Source organism: Pollicipes pollicipes, unplaced genomic scaffold (genome assembly GCF_011947565.3).
Source record: "Pollicipes pollicipes isolate AB1234 unplaced genomic scaffold, Ppol_2.1 Scaffold_7261;HRSCAF=8764_pilon_pilon_pilon, whole genome shotgun sequence".
Taxonomy (NCBI): Eukaryota; Metazoa; Arthropoda; class Thecostraca; order Pollicipedomorpha; family Pollicipedidae; genus Pollicipes; species Pollicipes pollicipes.
In genome coordinates, this window is record NW_023597054.1 from 62,684,005 (window position 1) to 62,706,208 (window position 22,204).

The 22,204-nt window shown below is 53.7% G+C and overlaps 1 protein-coding gene across 1 annotated transcript; it reads right to left on the bottom strand.

The window, feature by feature from the left end:
• Positions 1–3,255: 3,255 nt before the first annotated feature.
• Positions 3,256–9,983, bottom strand: LOC119112764 (E3 ubiquitin-protein ligase RNF165). Its single transcript, XM_037237045.1, has 5 exons — positions 9,873–9,983; positions 8,776–8,881; positions 5,829–6,014; positions 4,336–4,418; positions 3,256–4,004 (listed from the first exon to the last, which is right to left on the bottom strand). Exons 2-5 carry the CDS (start codon positions 8,833–8,835, stop codon positions 3,878–3,880), a joined length of 456 nt encoding a protein of 151 aa, XP_037092940.1. The 5' UTR covers positions 8,836–8,881; positions 9,873–9,983; the 3' UTR covers positions 3,256–3,877.
• Positions 9,984–22,204: the final 12,221 nt, after the last annotated feature.

The window sequence follows — 22,204 nt, forward strand, 5'->3', positions numbered from 1 at the left end:
AGCCAACCAATCTTAGTGGAAGGAAGTTCGACCGTGATTTTTGCAGGCTGTGAGGAATTCTTCGACTGTCTCGAAGGGAAAATACATTTTAAGAGGAATACATTTTGCACTTTTCACTTATAATTCTGCCTTGCGATATCCCCTACAGGCCTCCAAAGAACCAAAGGGCTCATCCAGACTGGTGCCGGACGCCATCAGGCTTTTGGATGTCCAATTCGACGTGCACCACAGGCCTGGCAAAGAAATGGACTTCATTTGGACGGGTTAAACCGTTTGCGCTGGGCGGACATGATTGCGGAAACAGAGGCGGGCCGAGAAATGGTAGACCTAGATGTCGAAACGCGACCTGTTTGCGCTGTTTTGGAAGTGGACATGCAAAAATACGGTCCGCATGAACTGCGAGCCGAGCAAGCGAAAGACGAGTGTTTGCAGCGTATCGCACGGGAGGCGACCGAAGACGCGAAATGGCGACGTCCCGTGCGTCGTGAGAAATACTGCATGGACGAACAGGGCCCTTTGCGGGCATGCCGGGACGAATAGGACCTGGATCAAATATCGATCCAAGATGTGTGGGAAGGAACGCTTTCGGATACAAGATCCCTCCCTCCATACCGATCCTTCCCTCCAATCCCTCCATACCGTCCTCTACCGCCTGACCTGTGCTGTCCTGTCCTGTCCATTTGTGGGCACCGCACAGCACGATCCCACTTTTGATGTCCTGTGTCTGGCCATATTGGATGCTGGGCTGAACTATGCTTTGCTATTGTAATTTGTTGTAACCGGCAGCCATTACGCCAGGAGCCAGACTTTCGATTTTGTATGTTTAAAGAACGTTTCTACCACTAAAATCCAGGGGCAATGGACATTGTACCAGATTGGTGGGACTAATAGCGGTTTGTGTTTCGATTCCCATCATTTTCTGCAAGAACCAAATTAAATGGTTAGAAACATGGCGGGGAACTAAGCCTGTCCCATGCAGCCGCTCTCTGTAATTCCAAAGCGGACGCCGGTGATGGTGCGCCGAGGGATGATGCGGATAGATAGGCAGAAACACGGAACATCAGACCAGGTGACGACTGGTCGGAATCCGGACACACCCCTCGACTCAGATTACATATCCCTCCCTGAACGGGTGATGCTCTCGTGGGAAAGGGTGCCAGCCGGCGTGCGACCCCAAGTTGCCGAGAGGCGCGTTTAGAAAGCCCAGTTTTTCAGACTGAGGCCGGTGTATAGCTGGATTCGCATAACAGCTGTCCACGTACACAGGGCAGTTGTCTGGAGCTCCCTCTTGAGCGTGAGCAATACCCGAGAGGGTCTCAACAGGGTCCCATCGAAATGAACTGTCGAACACAATACCCAGCAGCGGTTTCAGTGAGCTATAGCAGCCAGTCGACAACCTTTCCTCAGCCGCGAGGGGCCTAATGGAAAATATGTGACTCCTTCCCACACAGGTCTGCGGACACGCCTCATATTTGCAGTTACATGTGGCGTGTATTCACACGAGCATTACCAAATGCACGAAAGCAGTGTTTCAGTCACCAGATATTGTTATATACCCTGATATAATGCACGACCACAATGCTTTTTATGAGGCAGAACAGAAAGCATTGTTAATTGAGTTGGGAGTTCTATGCGCAAAATACCACACCTTCACTATACCACGACGAAGTGGTAAAACGACGCTATCAAGCAAACATCGATTTTACCGTCAAAACTCCAAGCTTCGGGCTGTTCTCATCGTCACGAGTGAACAAAGTCAAGCAAAACACACACAAAAAGGAAAACAAAGACACGTGAATAGAAGAAGGTTCCAACGTGTGCAGACACTGCCATGTAAATGCTATCCAAATAAACAAGTCTTCAGGCTCTCCCAATACACCACTCTGTACACGGCGCCGTGCTGGGGGCTGCTTCAAACATGGGGGTCTAAGCTGCAAGCTTTCGTCGACCCGCACCGGCTGAAGGGCTAGAGAAAAGCTTGCCCGCGGCCATCAGTATTCATTACAGCGATTACGTAATTATTTCCAAACATCCAGTACCCAAACAACGTTGCACAAACCAGGTCACACCACGTTTCGCGTGATCAGCCTCGGGTGAAGATTGGGAGGCCCCGATTGTTGTGTTCAGTCCCGGATAAACACAGTGATCTTCGTCCAAGGCTGAACACACAAACGTCAGCTGAGGGCCTGGTCTAAAAACGCTGCTCAGGTGATACACGTTCAGTAATAGTTCCTTGCTCTTTGGGCTTAATACTGATGCCCGCTGGCAATGCCCGCCCCGCCTGCATGTCGGCCAGACCTTGGCATAGTGCCGTGTATTGGGTATTACAACGTTAGGCTGAACACGTGGGATGCTGGCGCAATTCTCATGATGCCTGGCATTGGCAGAAATTTCCAACATCTCACTTGGTGTAGGTCATCGTTACCTTCCGGCTAGGTTACATGTGTTCCGCGCAACCCCTAGCGTATCTCCGTGTGGCAGGTGCTGCGATGCCAGAGCTCAGAGGATCTATAATTCGGACATGTCCTCATGGCAGTGTCTGCACAGATTTGGAGCATTGCCTCCATTCACGTGTCTACTTTTTAAATGCCACATTTTGCCTAACTTTGCTCCTTCATGGTCGCAAACACAGCTTGAAAATTCCAGTTTTGGTGATATAACTAATGTTTCCTACACAACATTATTTAACCACCACTTCCAAGCATAATGAAGGTCAATTACTGTCACCATAGGAACCGCAACTTAATGAGAAAACATGAGTTCAAGCCCTTGCTGGGTTATGTCAAGCATCGATGCTTGTTATATGGGTAAACAGGACTTATGAATAGCTCGAGTAACGTGGCTGAGCAAACACACATTGCTTCACACCTCAACGCGAATCAAAATAATTTCTTTGGGTCTAGACGCATTTCCAATTAACTACCACAAGGTGACACAGCAGGAACTGGATGCCCCGCCCCCCGCCCGAACAGCTGTGAAAAATATCCGATCTCGCCAGATAGAGTGACAAACCGCATACACAGATACCCACTACACAGCACAAACACTCCCAGTCCCATAACCACCACACGCATCGCACATGAACAACGAAAGCGGGTTCGGAAGTATTTCGGCAGTGTGAGCGGCGCCAGCGACGACACGTGAGCGGCGCCAGCGACGACACGTGAGCGGCGCCAGCGACGACACCTGAGCGGCGCCAGCGACAACACCTGAGCGACGCCAGCGACGACACGTGAGCGGCGCCAGCGACAACACCTGAGCGGCGCCAGCGACAACACCTGAGCGGCGCCAGCGACGACACGTGAGCGGCGCCAGCGACGACACCTGAGTGGCGCCAGCGACGACACGTGAGCGGCGCCAGCGACGACACGTGAGCGGCGCCAGCGACGACACCTGAGCGGCGCCAGCGACAACACCTGAGCGACGCCAGCGACGACACGTGAGCGGCGCCAGCGACGATACTTGAGCGGCGTCAGTGACGACACCGAGTCATCATCTGTGTAGTTAGCTAAAGAAATACACAGACCAGCCAGGCCCGGTGTGTGCGATACGTGACAATGAGCGGATGGTGCCAGCGAACACGGTCAAAAGAAACAGCACCCGTTGTAACAGGTGCAACCACGTAAATGCGCTGAAACCTTGTTACATGTTGAAAGCATGTCCCAACACAATTAACGCATTCCCACAACCTCCAGTTCAAGGGACACTACTGAAGCAAGCCATTTCAGAGACGCATGACCCCAAGATTGGCAAAACCACAGATAGGGGAGATGAGCGTGCGAAGAGACACCGCGCGCGCGCGCGGTGCGGGTCCGGGACGCGGCCAGCGGTGGCCCGAGGCGGTGGCCCGAAGCCGCGGCCGGCGCCCGGCCGGCCGCTACATGGTCGAGTAGTCTTTGGTGAGATGCGCCTCGATGTCGACCCGGCAGATCGGACAGCGGCGGCTGGTCGCCAGCCACTGGTCCACGCAGTCGATGTGGTACAGGTGCATGCACGGCAGCCGTCTGTGAAGAGCGGGGCGGGGTGGGTGGGTGGGGCGTCACTGGGGTGCGTCACCGGCTGCCACACTTGTCACATGACCGCGACGTTTTTGGTATCGAGCCAGCGCCAGCAACGAAGCCTAAGCGGCCGGAGCACCTACACCCAGTGCAAGCAATGAATACTAGATGTCACACAGCTTCAGCAACGGGCTGTGGTCCGGACCTAGCGGCCAAATCACTTGCTGTCGTGGCCCTCGTCCACAAATGACTGTCAGAAATGACCACGTGTGTGTAAGACAACATTATGGCATGCTACAAGGGCGTCAAAGGTGAGACAGCCGATTCAGTGACTTGCCTCACGCATTCCCCGTCCTCGAACTCCGACAGACAGATGGTGCATTTCTCCCGGTCCACCGACTCTGCCCCCGCACGCTGCGCCTGCGACATCACAATGATACACGATCACGCACCGGGGGTCACACGACATGCCAACAACCGGCTCGCCGCCCAGCACGGCAACAGGTGGCACGCGTAGATGCCGACAGTCTTGTCAGTCGAATCTCAGTCGTCAGTGTCGGCAATAAACACCTCACTTTCAACAAACTCCAACTCAGACGCACTCACACGAAAACAACCAGTCCGTGCGCCACCACAGGGTCGCGTGCTGACCTATCGTATTAACCTCACAGTGAACCACTGTAACAGCTAAAACGCACTAAAAAGGACAGCCAGCAACCTGACAACAGCAAATCAATGTCAATGCCGCGTATAATTGTTCACTTAGATCATGTTTGCCATGCCGTGTTTGTCAAACGAACGGCTCAACCCATCCACAAAGTGACAACATATGTTGTCCTTCTCAGCCGGAGTACGGGGACAGACACCACGCACACGAGTTCCCCAGCTGCAAAGTACTTGCAATCTTTACGAATACTTTCATATCCTGCATCGCCTCCTACGCACAGCTAACTGACTTCGCGAACTTCTTCCCTAAACTATGTGATGTTTTTCACCTTTTCCCAAACAAAACATTGCATAACACACGTACGGCACATGTCACGCCCAGTCAAACTTGAGAGCTGTACCAGTAGCTTTACCGGGTGGCATTGGTGAATGCCCTTACGGGGCGTCCTCCACTGGTCTCGTAACCAAGTGAGGTGGCCTTCTCCAGGTCGCCGGCAGAGCCGGCGCCCGACCCGCTCACCCGGTCGCGGTGCGGCAGTGTGTTGCACTCGATCTGTGTGTGTGTGGCGCCCTCTCCAGGTCGCCAGCAGAGCCGGCGCCCGACCCGCTCACGCGGTAGCGATGCGGCAGTGTGTTGCACTCGATCTGTGTGTGTGTGGCGCCCTCTCCAGGTCGCCAGCAGAGCCGGCGCCCGGCCCGCTCACCCGGTACCGGTGAGACAGTGTGTTGCGCTCGATCTCTGTGTGTGTGGCACCCTCTCCAGGTCGCCAGCAAAGCCGGCGCCCGGCCCGCTCACGCGGTAACGGTGCGGCAGTGTGTTGCGCTCGCTCTGTGTGTAAGTGGCACCCTCTCCAGGTCGCCAGCAGAGCCGGCGCCCGGCCCGCTCACGCGGTAACGGTGCGGCAGTGTGTTGCGCTCGATCTGTGTGTAAGTGGCACCCTCTCCAGGTCGCCAGCAGAGCCGGCGCCCGGCCCGCTCACCCGGTACCGGTGCGGCAGTGTGTTGCGCTCGATCTGTGTGTAAGTGGCACCCTCTCCAGGTCGCCAGCAGAGCCGGCGCCCGGCCCGCTCACGCGGTAGCGATGCGGCAGTGTGTTGCACTCGATCTGTGTGTGCGTGGCGCCCTCTCCTGGTCGCCAGCAGAGCCGGCGTCCGGCCCGCTCACCCGGTAGCGATGCGGCAGTGTGTTGCGCTCGATCTGTGTGTGCGTGGCGCCCCGCGGCGAGCCGCCGTGCCGGGCCGACTCCAGCTGCGACATCAGGTACAGGTAGTGCTCGTCCACCAGGTGCACCGGCGACAGCGGCGGCCCGGGCGTCGGCGGCGGCATCAGCAGCGGCCCGACGGGCACGCCCTGCCGCGCGGACATAAACACCAGCCAGGTCAGCACACGCCAGCGCGTCCCAACCGCGGGCATTCACACTCGCACAGGCAGGCCTTCCAGACGAAAAACAGCCGGGTCAGACAGAGCGCAGGCTGATCCCTTCAACACTGCACGGACGGATCCGTCCGACACGGCGCAGACGGATTCGTCCGACACAACGCAGACGGGTTCGTCCGACACGGCACAGGTGGGTCCGTCCGACACAACGCAGACGGGTCTGTTTTGTACATACAACCGACTGATTCAACAGGCCCAGTACAGATTAGTCAGACAGGCAGCACGGTATGGCACAGTACAGCACACAGCACATCAGTACAGTACGGTGAGACACGGTACAGATATCACACACCCGGGAGTCCAGACTCATCACAAAAGAGTAAGCCATGGCGTGGACGGGTTCACCGCACACATCCACACACACCCTCCCGCACGCGTACCAAACAGGGGTCCGTCGCAGCAGCATGACGGAGGTGTAGGGACACAGCCGCCGCTGGCTTGGTCGGCAGTTACCATTCGGTCACAGCACAGCAGAATGTACGCTTCTACCAGGCCCGAAAGCCGTGACGTGCTTTACAAGCTCTTAATCACACCTTTCTCTGCAGCGCACTGGCCCGGATGCCAGAAGTCGAACCATGTTTGAGTGCACACATTCAAACAAACGCGCCCCGAGAACTCCGAGGTCGCTGGCCTCGTTTTCGAGCCGTAAAAACGCATTGCCTATGACTCGTTCTACAGCCCCATGAAAGAAAACTGCCGAACGATTCCTACCCGAACATAATTTCCGTAGCATTACATTACATTACATTACAGCTTTTTGCAGCAATGCAGTGCGAACATTCACGTGTAGTCACACGGCATGGACCTGGATAGCTGGTTACATACTGATGTCTACAGCTGAACGCTGGAACACGTGACAAAACTTTTCCACTTTTCGCAAAAGTCTTCCGTCTCGAGGTGGCATATGCAAGGCGGTAACGCACCTGAACGCCGCGCGGAGTTCTGCGATTTTGGAACCATGCTGGACTCGGAACTCATTTTGGCCAGCCTAGATACCACCATTTAATCGAGCTTACAGTACGCACATTGTCATCGTTTTCTCCAAGCCTGTGCTGCATGTACCTCATTAACGAGGTTGAGGAACAAGAATATGAATAATCCGTTCCACGTTACCAGCCTTGAAAAAAGGAAACTTTAGCATTACATTGACGATACGGTTAATGATAAATGACAAACATGCCTTACTGCGACTCCGGGATGGATTCTACTTCACTGCAATCATTGGCGCGGTCGATTTCAGAAAATGTGCCTGACGTCAGGATAAAAAACGATCACATCTTGCACTGGGTACGTGGAATTGAAATCGGAACAGATCCCAAGTAGTAATCAATTCAAAGTGCTACAAGCTGAAATCCGAGGCCTCGTCTGAGCCCGAGAACACCACGTGCGATACAAACTGTTGCGCTAGACGAACTTTTATCCCAGACGAGCTGCTGCCACACAAACTCTTCCCAAAACAAACTCTTCCTGGACGAACGCTATACAGACGAACCTCCAAGAGACGAAATTTTACCACAAACAAGTTTTGTCCGACTAGCCCTTGCCCATACGAAACACTGTCCGATGAACTTCTGCCTGACAAACCTTTGTCCGATGGACATTTTCCCGCAACCGACCACTGATGCTTAGGGTGGACGATTTTACAATTTAACAAGCATGGCCTCTCCGGAGATGGTGAACAACACTTTGAAACGAAACCTGTCCAACATAGCATTATGGCAGGGATGACAATTTATGTTTGGAAAGCATAGACGATATGACTTGGAGCCATGCATTGACCAAACTAATGCTGGTATCGACACTGCTAAACCGTCAGGCTAAGCGATGGTGCTGAGCTCACATCGAGGCAAAGGAAGAAGCTAACGAACGTGTCAGTGCTAATAGAGCCACCTGGGCATCCATGGACAGACTGATCCGTCGAGCACTCACACCGGCACTCACACTCACACCGTCCGTCGCAGCGGAGCCGGGGAGCCGTCACACCAGCACAGAAGGATCCAGTGCACCGGTGCAACAAGGAGTTCAATCAGACCACGACAGAGGAGTCCACCACACCAATGTTGTGGAGTTCATCACACCGCTGCAGAGGGGTCCATGAAACCGACACAGAGGGGTCCACCAGGATGGCGTAAAACTCATCGGACCAGTACATGGGTTCATCGGACCAACGCCGGGGTTTATCAGACCAGTAAAATGGTTCATCAGAGCAGCACAGGGGTTCATGAGACCCACACAGTGGTTCATTAGACTGGCACAGAGGTTTCATCAGACCAGCACAGAGGGTTCACTAGACCAGCACAAAAGTTTCATCATACCAGCACAGAAGGTTCGTCAGAGTGACACAGAGGGTTCATCAGCCTAGCACAGAGGGTTCACAAGACTGGCACAGAGAGTTCACCAGGTTGGCACAGAGGTTTCACCAGACCAGCACGGAGAGCTCATCAGACTGGCACAGAAAGATCATCAGACCAGCACAGGGGGTTCATCATACCCGCGCAGACGGCATCATTACCAAAGAGGAGTCCACCACGTCCACATAGGTAAGTTCATCAGACCAAATAAAATGGCTCATCACATGAGCAAACCAGTTAGGGAAAACACTACATAGGTTCCATTAACAGAAATCTAATCCTCGACAGGAAACTTGTTTATCGTCCCACACTCAACCACTGACCGGATGCGGTGGCATCGGTGATATGGAGATGTGCAGACCGTGGAAGCCCACCGGCTGCATGTGCGCGTGCGGCAGGTAATGGTAGTGGGGCACCGGCAGCTCGGGCCTGCAACAACAGACATTGTCAGCAGACCAGGCCGGCAGCCACATGACAGTATTACCACCAGTCCCCCAAACGCTGCAACCGGAACAACAGCGTAGGACTGCTGCAAACAAGAGCCAGGAAGGGAGTCACTGCTGTTAAGCATTACAGCAGACACCTTTCCTAACGATTTGATGCGATGATATTAAGCACAGGAACCCATAATACGCGTTTAAAACATGACCTTTTGTCAGACAGCTTACATCTGTTCGGTGCCTTGGAACGCTTTACGAATTGCGTCATAGGGACCCGCACGGTCACAACAACGCAGCATGTAAATTGGATATCACAGATAGTAATAATACAAACCAAATTCAAGACCAAACGCGTGCATAACGCGTGCATACACTCACGCTTGGTGTGGCAGGACAGAGTAGTGTAAACCGCTTCCGTGCGGTACATGAAGCGAGACACTAATCCAAACAGCTCACGCGCAGCCCGTGAGGGATGAGACAAGGCATATATCCCGCTGCGTAGTTCTTTACTTCAGATGACTCACTACCGAGCTGATTCATTCAACTGCAAATTCAACTCGCGAAAAATTCCAACGGAATCGATTCCAAACAGACGACTATTTCAAGAATAAGAAGTCAGTTCCGATTCTAGCCCCCAGTACACGTCTGATAGTGAGAGACACAATGGTACGAATCCATTCACGTGCGGTGTGGGAGGACATACCACTTCTCACCCTCACGTGGTGTGGGGGCCGCACCACTCCTCACTACCTGCATGTGACATGGGAGGACACACCATTCCTCACTACCCATGTGCGGCATGGGAAGACACAGTGCTCCTCACCACTCACGTGTGGTGTGGTAGGACACACCACACCTCACCACCCATGTGGTGTGGGAGGTGGCAAACCAAACCAATCCCGTGTGGTGTGGCCAATGCCACCAGTACAACCCACCCACGCGTGGTTGGGGGCTGCAAGGCACCAGCCCGGGCCACTCACGTATGGTAGGAGAGATAAGACACCAGTGCTGTCGGTGTTCGGATACCGGCCCCCGTGCCGCCTGCGTGCGACGCCCCGCCGGCGCCACAGTCAGCCGCCTCGTCGTCCGGCGTCGGCTGGGCGGCGGCGGCGGCGGCGGCGGCAGCTCCAGACAGCGTCCGAGCCGTCTCCTGGTCCGGCTCCGCCGGCACAAAGCGGCGCTGGCGCTGCTGGGCGGCCGCCGCCGCCGCCGGCGGCCGCCAGTCCGAGTTGGCCGCTCGCTGCGCCGGACAGAAGGTAGCCAGCGGCGCGTGTGGCCCCCGGTAGCCGTGTGCGGACCGCGGCTGGCCGGCAACCGCGCCGACGGGCGCCGCTCGGCCCCAGCTGTAGCCGGCTCTGGACTCGGCGCTGCGCTCGCCGCAGCCGCTCGCGTGGCCTCGCATCCTGCCAGGACAGACGCATGTCATCAGAGGCGCGCCATAGACACACCCTCGGACACAGCACATGCATGTGACAGCGCAGACACCCGGCCAGAGCTACCGCACAGACATCCAGTCCGAGGTACAAGGCAGACAACCAGCCACAAGTACAGCACGGACACCAGGCCAGGGGTACGGCACAGACATCCGATCAGGGGTACGGTACAGACATCCGGCCAGAGGTACGGCGCAGATATCCGGCCAGAGGTACGGCGCAAAAATCAGACCAGAGGTACGGCACAGACATCCGGCCAGAGGTACGGCGCAGACATCCGGCCAGACGTAGAGCACAGAGACCAGGCCAGAAGTGCAGCACAGACACCAGGCCAAAAGTACGGTACCTACATCCGGCAGGAGGTACAACACAGACACCAGATCAGGGGTACGGACAACAAAACGTATCAGACATTAGACCGTTAAAAACAGCGCACAGACGTACGGTAACATGCAATAACAAGCACCAGATCAGCAACGCAGGCGTTGACAACGAAAACACAGGGAGTCGTCAGAGACGTGGCACGTGCCTATTGAGACGTTCGACACGTGTTGTATTCGACACGCGCACGTTGCGCCCTAGACTCGTCTTCGACATCGGTCTCGGACTTTCTGCTGATGGTTTCCGATTTGGCTTCGCGTTTCCTAAGCTGAAAGAGGCTGGTTTCAGCCTCGACTACGTCTTGGCAAAGTTCTAAAAAACCGGCTTCAGATTCGGCTTTATGTTTTAGAATGAGAAACCTGTGGCTTCGGCTTCGCAGTTTCAAACTTCGCAGACACCGGCTTTAGCTTCGTGTCGCTATGTTGGGTTCTGATTCGGTTTCGAAGCTAGACTCCTGACCTACTTCCAGTGCCTAATTTCGATACGGGAGGGAAATGAGTGTGTCTCGCCTTCTTTACTGCGAGCCGCGAGAGATCACAGCAGCTGCTCTGCGCCAAGCGGCGTTAGCCCTGGCCGCTCACAACGGCTCGATCCTGCATGTCTCTGTGGACATCAGAGCCCTGTCCAGCGACAAGTGGTACGGAGGAATGGCCTGCCAACACCGGGCCTGCAACGCAGATACGTCGCCCACAAAACCCTTTTTACGACATCCTATTGTTGTGCGTTGGCGGGATTTCACGCGACCAGGCCATTCTTCGGAGACTGACATCTTTTAGCAATTATACTGTCGCATTCATCACCATGTCCATCGATAATCTCCATACGCTAAGGTCCGCAGCGCGGGTGAGACCTCTGCACGACACGAACGGAGCTGCAAGCAGAGGTTCGTTCCGACACACTGTCCGAGCTCCAACACGGCCGGACGGCGCCAGGTGGAGCGCACGCAAGCAGTCACAAGCACGCGATACACGCGCGGCTAGAGGCCCATACATAGAGGTACGATACGAGCATACGGCCAAGGGTACAACAGATATACGACTAGCGGTACAGCTGACTACCGTGTGGATGAACCCAAGTGCCGCCCATCTGTGTAACAATGAGCATATGAGAGCATGCCTGCTTTATGTGTCTCGCTCACCTGGTGCGCAGGTCCATCCGAGTCTCACTCACCTGGTGTGCAGATCCACCTGAGTCTCGCTCACCCGGTACGCAGGTCCGTCTGGACCTCGCTCACCTGATGTGCAGATCCACCTGAGTCTCGCTCACCTGGTGCACAGGTCCGTCTGGGCCTCGCTCACGTGGTGTGCAGGCCCATCTGGGCCTCGCTCACATGGTGCACAGGTCCATCTGGGCCTCGCTCACATGGTGTGCAGGCCCATCTGGGCCTCGCTCACCTGGTGCACAGGTCCACCTGGGCCTCGCTCACCTGGTGCACAGGTCCACTTGGGCCTCGCTCACATGGTGCACAGGTCCATCTGGGCCTCGCTCACATGGTATGCAGGTTCATCTGGGTCTCGCTCACCTGGTGTGCAGGCCCATCGGGTCTCACTCATCAGGTGTGCTGGTCCATCTGGGTCTTGCTCACCTAGTGTGCAGATCCATCTGGGCCCGGCGGGCCTCCTGCATGCGCAGCTGCTGCTGCCACAGCCGGAAGTGGCGCGGGTGGGGTGGCGCCGGCGGCGGCGGCGGCGGAGGCTCGTGCGCCGCAACGTACGACGCCGTGTCGGCCGCCGCGTAGCCAGCAGGTCCGTACAGCGGGTAGCCGCCGCCGGCGCCACCGCCGCCGCTCAGCTCCGGGTACACGTACGGAGGCATCAGGAGCCTCTGGCCGAGGGGCCGGCCTCCTGCGGGCGGCACAGACACTTCAGGTCGGCCATGTACGGTCCCATCTACGCCGCAACCATGGCATTTGACGTCTTGATGGCACTGCTCCATTCGCCCCGCTTATCCTGTTTATGAATGTAAACCACGACGCGTCAGGTTCAAAATACAGGGAAACACAATAAAACACACTGATGCACCCTAGTTTGGTTTCCCATCCTGTACGAGCGTAGTCTAATGGAGACGTCAAAGACGCTTCCCAACCTGCCTACGAGGTGCAGGCGTTACCGAAGCCAAGTTCTGACGTAGACGCCTTGCTAAATCGGCACGAACAGAACACGGAAATACGCCAATGTTGGGAGGAAGTCAAGACGGTACCGCCATGCGCGTGTATATGCATGCATGACGCGCCGACCGACCGACCGACCGACCGACCGACCGACCGACCAGGACTGGCCCAGGTACGCGTGCTGGCGGTGGCGCTGCGACTTACCGACTGCCTGATGCTGACCCTGGTACATATGCTGGCAGTGGTGTCCTCCGAAGTTACAGATTGACTGGCAGGACTCTGGCCGACTGCACGCCGCCGGCGGCGGCGGCGGCGGCTCCGCCCTGCCAAGCACAGCATGAACTCAATCGGACGGTCGGCTGCCACCACATCTGACACGCACCGCAAAGTACAGCGGTAGAAGAACGGCCGGCTCTATCAGACGCACGCCGCAAGGTACAGTGGTGGAAGGGCGGCCCATACGACTGTTGGCAACATACTTCCACCAACTGGTGCAGCAAACATGCATTTCACAAAAGTTCCCCCCCCCCCCCCCCACGATGTATCCACGTCCGGTACAAAACGTCATCGTTTCATTCTAGGAACGCTCTCAGTGCAATGGCGGTCGACACGCGTAATCTAAAAAAGTCGACTTTCGTTGTTTTACTGTCAGGTGAATTCATGCGATAATTTCAAAGAACAACCCTTACTATAGAAGTGCACAGTATATTGTTGGGAGAGCATATATTTCCAGACAATATTCAAAGATGCTCTTGGTCCTCACGGCATTTTGCGAATTTGTAAAATTATCGGTCAGCTGGCAATTCTTAACTCAACGATGGGGTGGGATCCATCAGGGTTTCAATTGCAGTTTTTTATGTGTTTTCATGTTCACATTATAGCTTGAGGTACCAGAGTGGAGCACTTTTAAACTCCAGTTGGTCGCGAGAAGGGCGATAACAGTTTGATCGCATCAAAGTAAATGACAATAGATCACAGTTGGTACCAAGGACCTTCTAACCGTGCCGTAAGCGACCAGTGCGCAGCATAACTTGGCTACCACGCAAAACGATAGCCAAATCATTCCAATAACATGACAGACAGGCTCCTCTACAGATGGGGACAGCACATACTGATGGGCAGCGGCGCCAGATTTGCGGGGTTCAAAGTCACATCTGCATGGCCAGTGCATCGGAAGCCTACCACCGATCCGCGGCCCCGACCTGGACGAGCGTGACCGGCACTGCCTGGTGACGGAGAGCGCTCGCGGCGGCCGGGGACTCACTGTGCCGCAGCACCCGGTGGGTCGGCAGCGGCCGCCGGCGGCGTCGGAGCGACGGCAGGCGCGGCCGCGCGCTTGCAGGCGGGCCGCGGCTGGTGAGGTCGAGGCCGGGGCCGACCGGGAGCGGCAGCGGCGGCAGCGACGGCCGGCGCTGCCTGCACTGCCGCCGCCGACGGCGGCGGCGGCGGCGGCGGCGGTCTGCTGGTGTCCATCGGCTCTGAATCCGAGGTCAGGTCCACCACCACGACTTCCGGTGTCGGCTGCAGAGACAGCAGGCCGCGTCACACACGGTCCACTCACCGCAGCCGTGCACAGCTCGAGTGGTACACATGGATCTACCAACGACTTCGGATAGGGTGGGTGGCAACGAATGCGCCTCTCACGTGCAACAAAATCTTAGAGTTGATAAGACACTCCAGACACCTCACGGTTGTTGCGGACGGCACGGTCACAGAACACATTCGCATCACGCTGGCAGGTTCAGTTCGGCCAACCACACCGAACAGTGGCAGGCTAGTGTCCAGCGGCAGCCTTTTCGGGCGCCCTGCAACCTATAGCTGCTGTCCCGGCGTTCGTCGCTGCGCCAGCCAATTAATCTTAAGTCGGGGCGGGCGGCCGCTCAGGCGCCGACCGACCGCCGTTCTCACCGGTGCCGTCTCCTTGACACACTCGATGTAGCAGTCGCCGTCTGAGTCGCTGTCGGAGCACCAGTCCAGCTGGAGGTCGGGCGCTCGGGGCGCCTCGTCCGGCCGCAGGCCTCCGCTGCGGTGACCCGATGGACCTGCGCAGGGCGCGCCAGCCCGTCACACACAACACACAACACGTCATACGCGCCCAACATCCCGACAATGTCACCCATTCATAATATTTTCATGCTCCCACGAAATGCACGGAGAGAAGCTGATGAAGGCCACTGAGAGCTGCTAACTAGTGCTTCACCGTCTAGAGACCCGCAAAATACAGCACCACCCTGTAGCGAGCTGCCACCACGCTGATGAGAGCTACCAACGGCGCAGCGGTAGCCACTGACCCGGCTGTGGCTCCGAAGGCGGCGCTGCTCCGGCCCCACTGGCGGTCTCCCGCTTGACAGCAGGCAGCTGCTGCTGCGGCGGCGGTGGCGGTGGCGGCGGTGGCGGTGGCGGCGGCGGCGGCGGCGGCGGCGGTGGAGGCGGCGGTGGTGGTGGCGGTGGTGGGGGTGTTGACGTCGGTGGCGGCGATGGAGGCTGCGGAGGCGAGGGGACGGAGCCGGGCGCCTCCGCACTGAGCGCGCGCGACGCCGCCGGCACGCTGCGGCCGGCGCTGTCGAACCGGCTGCGTTTCCGCTCGGTCTGGGGTGAGCGGGCCGCCGCCGGCTCTATGGACGGCGGCGGCGGCGGCTCCAGCTGCGCAGCGAGCGCCGAAGGCCGGCAGCGGGCGGACCGGTGGCGCGGACAGTGTGGCCAGGCGAGCTGCGGCGGGGCCTGCTCTGGGCGTGCCGCCGAGACAGGCTGTCGCTCGTCACGCCCCACCGCGCCAGCAAACAGCTCCTCCTCCATCTCTTGATAGGCTGACAGCACAAAACACATGCTCAGCTGTCCAGCCTAGACATTGTGCCTCTGGGTCAGACCTGAGCTACGAATTCAATGCCAGTGTACAGGAACGTTTCATTCAGAGGCCATGGAGTCGATTCAACTCTTTCTGTCGCGGGGCTGCGCCAGTTATTGGCGAGGATGCCGTCATAATGTCCTTTCACACTGACTCCCATATGGGTCCCTGTGGCTCAAACTAGGATAGCTTTAGCTGGTCATTGATACCACTGTGTGGCATGCACAAGCCTTTCTCTGTTTTCACTCTTTTCATCATGATATTCGTCGTGAGCCATCCATAAAGTGATGCATCCCCAAATATTACTGTCAAAACTTGGTGCTCAGTCCAGATGTCACTGGAGGACTGTCATTGTGTGTGCATGATAAGTCATGTCTTGTTTTGCCTTGCAGCTGCCATCAAACTACCAGCAATGGTTATCTTTAACCATTAGGGGGTACTTGGAAAAAATCAAGGAAAACAAAATGAAAGTCTTGCTCAAAACCTGCTCCCCACATCCACAGATTTTTGTAGCTAGTGTCAGTTTGTGAGCAAATTTTTAATTTAATCACCCTCACCCTTACCTGGTTTGGGGTGAGATGACACTTTTTCAGCATTTCCTTTAACACTGCTCCATGGTTTGTGATGCCTTTAGAGCTTGAAACAGTTTCAGTGGCATAGCTAAGGGGAGAGCAGTTGTGACCCTGGTCATCCCTCAGTCATACCCCTGGAACTGGTCAGACTCCTGTGACTACCACTTGGCTGTCTTATGAAAAAATGGTGTCCCTACAGGAACTACCAGGTGAGTCCTTGTCTGATAGGACCCTGTGACATGATCTGGCCCTTCTGGGTGAGATCTGGGCAAACCAACTGAACATGTTCACACCCAGCTTGGATACTTAAACTGCTTTATTAAAAGGGATGTTCAACATTTGTCTGGGGCTTTGCATTGAAATATTTATCTAGAAGAACATTCAGTGCAGTCCACAGCCATGCCCTTCTAAGAGCTCAGCCCTCCAGTTTCTGAGCTACATACCCATGAAGATGTGCACACTATTTCTGGAGAGGCTATTGTAAGGCCACCCAGTCATTCATGACACCATAACATAATTCCAATCCTATCATTCCATTGGTGATGTGGAAATCAAGGCCAAGCAAACTGAGCTTGTTGAGTTCATCAAATCGCCCTCAGTCAATGTTGTAAAAGCTGTGCCACACTCAGAACATTGAGATCTTGCAGAGCATATGACATGATCAAACCATGGTGCAGTGAGGGGCATGTCTTCTAAAGAGAGAATTGTGCTTCTGGAGCAGTCTATTAAAAAAATATACCAATAGTTATATGTAAGCTTGTTTCATCATATCTGATGCTTGCTTCAACATCCTCAAATGTCAAACATTGTTGCTAAAGAAAAAAATATACTTTTGTCCTTAATGTTCAAATATCTGAATCTGTATCAATCTGGGGACATGCACAGAACTGCCATACTAATTGCAACCAGCCTGAGCACATAACTGTAACACTAACACACAACAATAATAATGTAATACACCCTGATACTGACCACTCACTGGTGGGTATATGCCACTATAAAGCCTCATTAGCTAAAGGGAAATCAGGCTATGCTGCATCTACAACATTCTCTATGTCTCAGCTTGAACAACTAGATAAATATAAATCATCCGGAACAAGGAAGTCAAAGACTTTGAGAATACATTTCAAAGTATTCTAAAACCTTGAAAAGGCAAAATTGTCAATGTGACACTGAATCTGACATCTATAGACAACATAACCATTGTGTTAAATGGTAAGTTTGAATGATACAATGTTTTAAAATTATGGTTTATTGATATGACAGGCCATGACATTTCCACAGGACGTCAATGCTCAGACATATATACAATGTCATATGAGAACAACTGGACAAGAGCATAGGGAAGAGAAAGATCTCTTTAAAAAAAACTGAATCATCCCTAGAGGCATTAACTGAAAACTGAAAATAAAAATGACTATCTATTAACCCCATCAGCTTAGGAGGACTTATGCTGCACCTGCATATATGCCATGTCTCCATACCAAAACAAGGCAAGGGAAGGCTGCTGGTATTAACACAAATTTGACTGGTAAGATATGCCTGACATTAATTTTACAACCAGGTGAGCATATCTGTCTGCTAATGGTCTGCTTTACTGCCAGAGATAAACAGAAGCACATCCCTGTTGAGCCTTTGCCACAAATTATTTGCAGCTGGCCTGGAATTTCACTATCAGATATTGCACTTTGGGAAAAATGGCAAGGCCTGCTTAGTGTGTGTACATCCCACAACCCTTTCAAATCACAAGGTTTGGGCTTACTGAAACAAAACATGCAATCTGAAGGAGAAGTACCACATTACACAAAGCAAAGTCTGCTCTTTGCATTACATCATACCACACATGACAAACATACTTTTACCTGCCAATTTTGGGATCCTTAACCAGTCACAGATACAAATATTGGCCAGCACACACATTCTGGCATTCAATACTATTTAAAAAAGAAAAACAACATCATTTCAATGCCTCAAAACCACCTATGGTGCCATGGGTGTGGAAAATACTGCATAGTCTTGTACAGTGAATGTCATGTTCCAAGCATGATGACTTACCTGATTCCACAGATCCCAATCTTGATGTTGGGCTTCTTTCATGGTCAGAAAAATCAGGATTGTACGCTGTCTGAAGCAGTGACCCGAAATTTAGTGGCCCATGCATTGCTGGGCAAGGAGCATTCATCTCCAATCCGGAGGTAGCCTCATACCCGTGGTCAAAAAGATGTGGAGGAACTGAGGCATATACGTTACTAAAGCTGCTCCCACTTGAAGCCCAAGGCTGCAGATACAATGAACTCTGAGTGGCTATCCCTGGAAGGGCAGTACCAATTGCAGGAACTTGAAAATCTTCTTCTTGTCCACTGGCACCATTTCCGCTCTCACTGACGTAGGTCGAAAACATTTTCTGCGAAAACTGTTTACCTTCAATCACTCACTGGCAAACACATGTCGCCGTGTCTAATACATCCGACAGTACAGACAGACGCATAATTCGAGTACTTTCACTTCCGTATTAAAGCAAACCTGTATAAATGGAGGAGAACAGCGCAAGCGAACTTGTTTACCTCCGCTCAAGGCTACTGAACAATTAATCAAGGCCGTACAGGAGGGGCAAAACCGTCCGGTGATTGTCTTTCATGTTCGCTTAACGTTACCATGACGTCACTGGTACCACGATTTCAATGCGCAGCGGGCGGCCAGACGTCGGACATAATGCTGAGGAACAAACAAAGTATCGAAATATTCCCATAGATGACGACAATCCGGAAGTGTAGGGTGCATATAACTAGGGAGTATTTACGTATAAATATATGGCGAACATTATGGTGTGACATGCAAGCCTATGCGGCAACCATCAAAATGCAAGGCCATGAAAAATGAAGACGCACACCTTACATTACCTTGCCTCACGTTATGGTGATTGGGAATTGTAAAAGGCCACTAGGCCTGTAGGTCCCGGTCTCGTCAAGCTCCCGGTCCGGTAACCAAACAGTCTCAAATTATGGGAAGATTCAGTGTGGGACGTCGCACATGATGTCAGCCCAGGGCGTATCATGCCTAGACTTGACCTGTTCAACTGAGGTCGACGACACGACCGGGTGTGGAAGAGCGTTCCAGTCATTGACAACCCGCATGCTGAATGAGTTACGACAGACGAGAATCCTAGCTCGAGGTTTTCTGAGCTTCCATTGGTGTCCTCTCGTCACCTCCAAGTTGTGCCTTGTCAGGAACTCCTCTTCCGATACCGACATACCTCCGTGAAACAGCTGGTACACTGTTACCATGTCTCCCCTACGACGACGATAGTACAGTGAGGGCAACTGAAGGAGTCTGAACCTCTCAGGGTATGGCTGGCGCCTCACTTCATAGACAAGCCGGGTAGCTCGTCGCTGAACCCGTTCCAGCCGTTTCTGGTCCAGTTTACTGAACGGGCCCCAGATAACGTTGTCATACTCAGCATACAAGTACGGACGTACTAAGATCCTAAAAAGCAATGGCAACGTGCGAGCATCGATATTGGCAAAAGGCCGCCTCACGACCGCCAGCATCTGGTTGGCCTTGGAGATCGCTTCCGTCGTCTGCACGTGGAACTGGAGCCAGTAATCCACAAAGATCCCGAGGTCCTTCTCGGTGGACTCGACCGCGATTTCGGCGCCGTCCAAGAAGTACGTCAGCCTCGGGTTGCAGTTCCCGATGTGCATTATTTTGCACTTTGCTGCACTAAAGGGGAGCAGCCACTCCTTTGACCACTTGGCCAGGGCGTCGAGGTCAACCTGCAGAGGTGAGTTAGTCGGGGGCCTCGAGACACGACAGTAGACCTTGGTGTCATCCGCAAACATCTTGACCACGCTTCGCACTTGTTCTGGTAGATCGTTCACGAAAATAATGAACAGCTTTGGTCCAAGTACTGACCCTTGCGGGATGCCGCTGACGACGTCCAGTCCGACTTCGAGCCCTGGACCCGCACTCTCTGCATCCGGTGAGTAAGACAAACCCTGATCCAGCGTAGCAAATTACCTCTCACACCGTAAACATGAAGCTTGGAGAGCAGACGGTTATGGGGAACAGAATCAAAGGCTTTGCTTAAGTCCAGATACGCCACGTCCACCGGCTCTCCATCCTCTACCGCGGCGCTCCAATCCTCCATGACCTCCAACAGCTGGGTGGTACAGGACCGCTTAGGGAGAAACCCATGCTGGGCTGCATGAAGAAGTCCAGACTCCGAGAAGTGATTAAGTAGGGCATCACGGGCGAAAGTTTCAAGTATCTTGGAGGGAATGGCAGTAAGGCTCACTGGGCGGTAGCTCGCTGGAGATTGTCGGTTGCCCTTCTTGAAGATCGGGACTACCTGGCCAATCCTCCACTCCAGGGGGAGCCTTCCGGATGCCAAAGATTTTCGGAAAAGCATGCTGAGGGGTGCTGTCAGGACATCTGCGGACTCGCCAAGAAGCCTTGGATGGAGATCATCTGGCCCAGGGGCGCTCGAGGTCTTCAGAGCGGCCAGTTTCTTTGCCACTGCCTGGGTAGAAATGGCAACGTCATCCAGTAACGGTCCAGTAGAGTTCCACGGTAACACAGGCATAGCACTAGTCCCTTCGTCCGTGAAAACGCTGGCGAAGAATTTACAGAGGACGTTTGCCCCCCCCCCCCCCTTCGTTACTGCTTGTCAACACTCCATCATCGTCAAGAAGTTCTTCTACGCACACAAAACTTATTTGGAACACAAAACACACAAACATACACACAAAACACACAAAACTTATTTGCGGTAAAGCCGCAGAAGCGTCTAGTTACTTTTGTACCATTAACGAACAAACTGTTCGTGGCAGATGCATATGAACAGCGAGCTCATTGTGTAGAATTTGATAATAATTATTGCGTACACTATGATGATACGCATGATAGCCTTAATCGGCAAGCCATCGTAATGCTCTTTGATCTTATACGACCTCGTACCCCGTGATCGTACCGCTGCCGGTGGTACGAATCAAGGCCGTGTAAAAGTCCATATAAGTAAGGTCGTACAAGCCGTGTAGCCATAGCCGTATCATAGCCGCAGCCGTAGTCAGGCCGTGTAGTCATAGCCATTCAATATTTTGAGGTAAGAGCAAGATTATCTTATTGCCCTCCCCCCCCCCCCTACTTAAGGTGGCCCAGGAGCCCCCGGGTATGTGAAAGTGCTTGCTTATTGTGTTACCAAAGCAAGTGTAGAGGGCCCATGTATGGTTCAGAAAAGGCACATCTTAAGCTTAGAAGGGAATCGTTTCGTGTCCGCGAAGGGCTCACCTCAGACTGGAAATGACCCATTTCAAGGCGGAAAAACACTCGTGTCACTTCCGGTTACGGTAGGTAATTCTTTTTGGCCTGGAAAGGGATCGTCGTAAGCTCAAAAGTCCTGGCCTTTCAAGGTCAGCCCTCAAGGTCAAGCACAGGCTCAAAGGACGAGGAATCCATATCACCAAAAAGTTACGAGCAGATTTTAAACTTGCCGGCATCAGGTTATTTACCACAGAAATAACTGGCGTCCGTCAACAAGTCCCGACTTCTCAAGGTCATTCTTCAAGGTTGACTTCAGGCTCAAAGAACGTAGGGTTACATATCACAGGGACGGGGAACTCCATATCAACAAAAAACTGCCGATTTGAAACTTGCAAGCATCAGAATATTCGCAAGCGCAATAACTAGGGTCGGTCAAAAAGTCCTGACCACTCAGTCATCCTTCAAGGTCAAATGCGGGCTCAACGGACGGGAGTTCCATGTCACCAAAAAAATACTGGTCAACTTTTAACGTACTTCATGGTCAAAATCAGGCTGAAAGGACGGGGAGCTCCATATCATAAAAATGCCAGCAGCAGAATATTCATTACAAAATGGACAAGCGCCCGTCAAAAGTCCTGACCTATCAGGGCAATCCTATAAGGTCAAACACGGACCGAAAGGACGGAGAACTTCATGTCACAAGCTTCTGCGC

Bases quoted from the DNA above. Each gene is read 5' to 3' on its own strand.
- LOC119112764 (XM_037237045.1), bottom strand. From the start codon at position 8,835: ATGCAGCCGGTGGGCTTCCACGGTCTGCACATCTCCATATCACCGATG. The intron at 4,419-5,828 runs GTGAGCGGGCCG...GTGATGTCGCAG, and splicing joins CACTGCCGCATCGCTACCGG to GCGCAGCGTGCGGGGGCAGA. The intron at 4,005-4,335 runs GCAAGTCACTGA...CGCTCTTCACAG, and splicing joins GAGGACGGGGAATGCGTGAG to ACGGCTGCCGTGCATGCACC.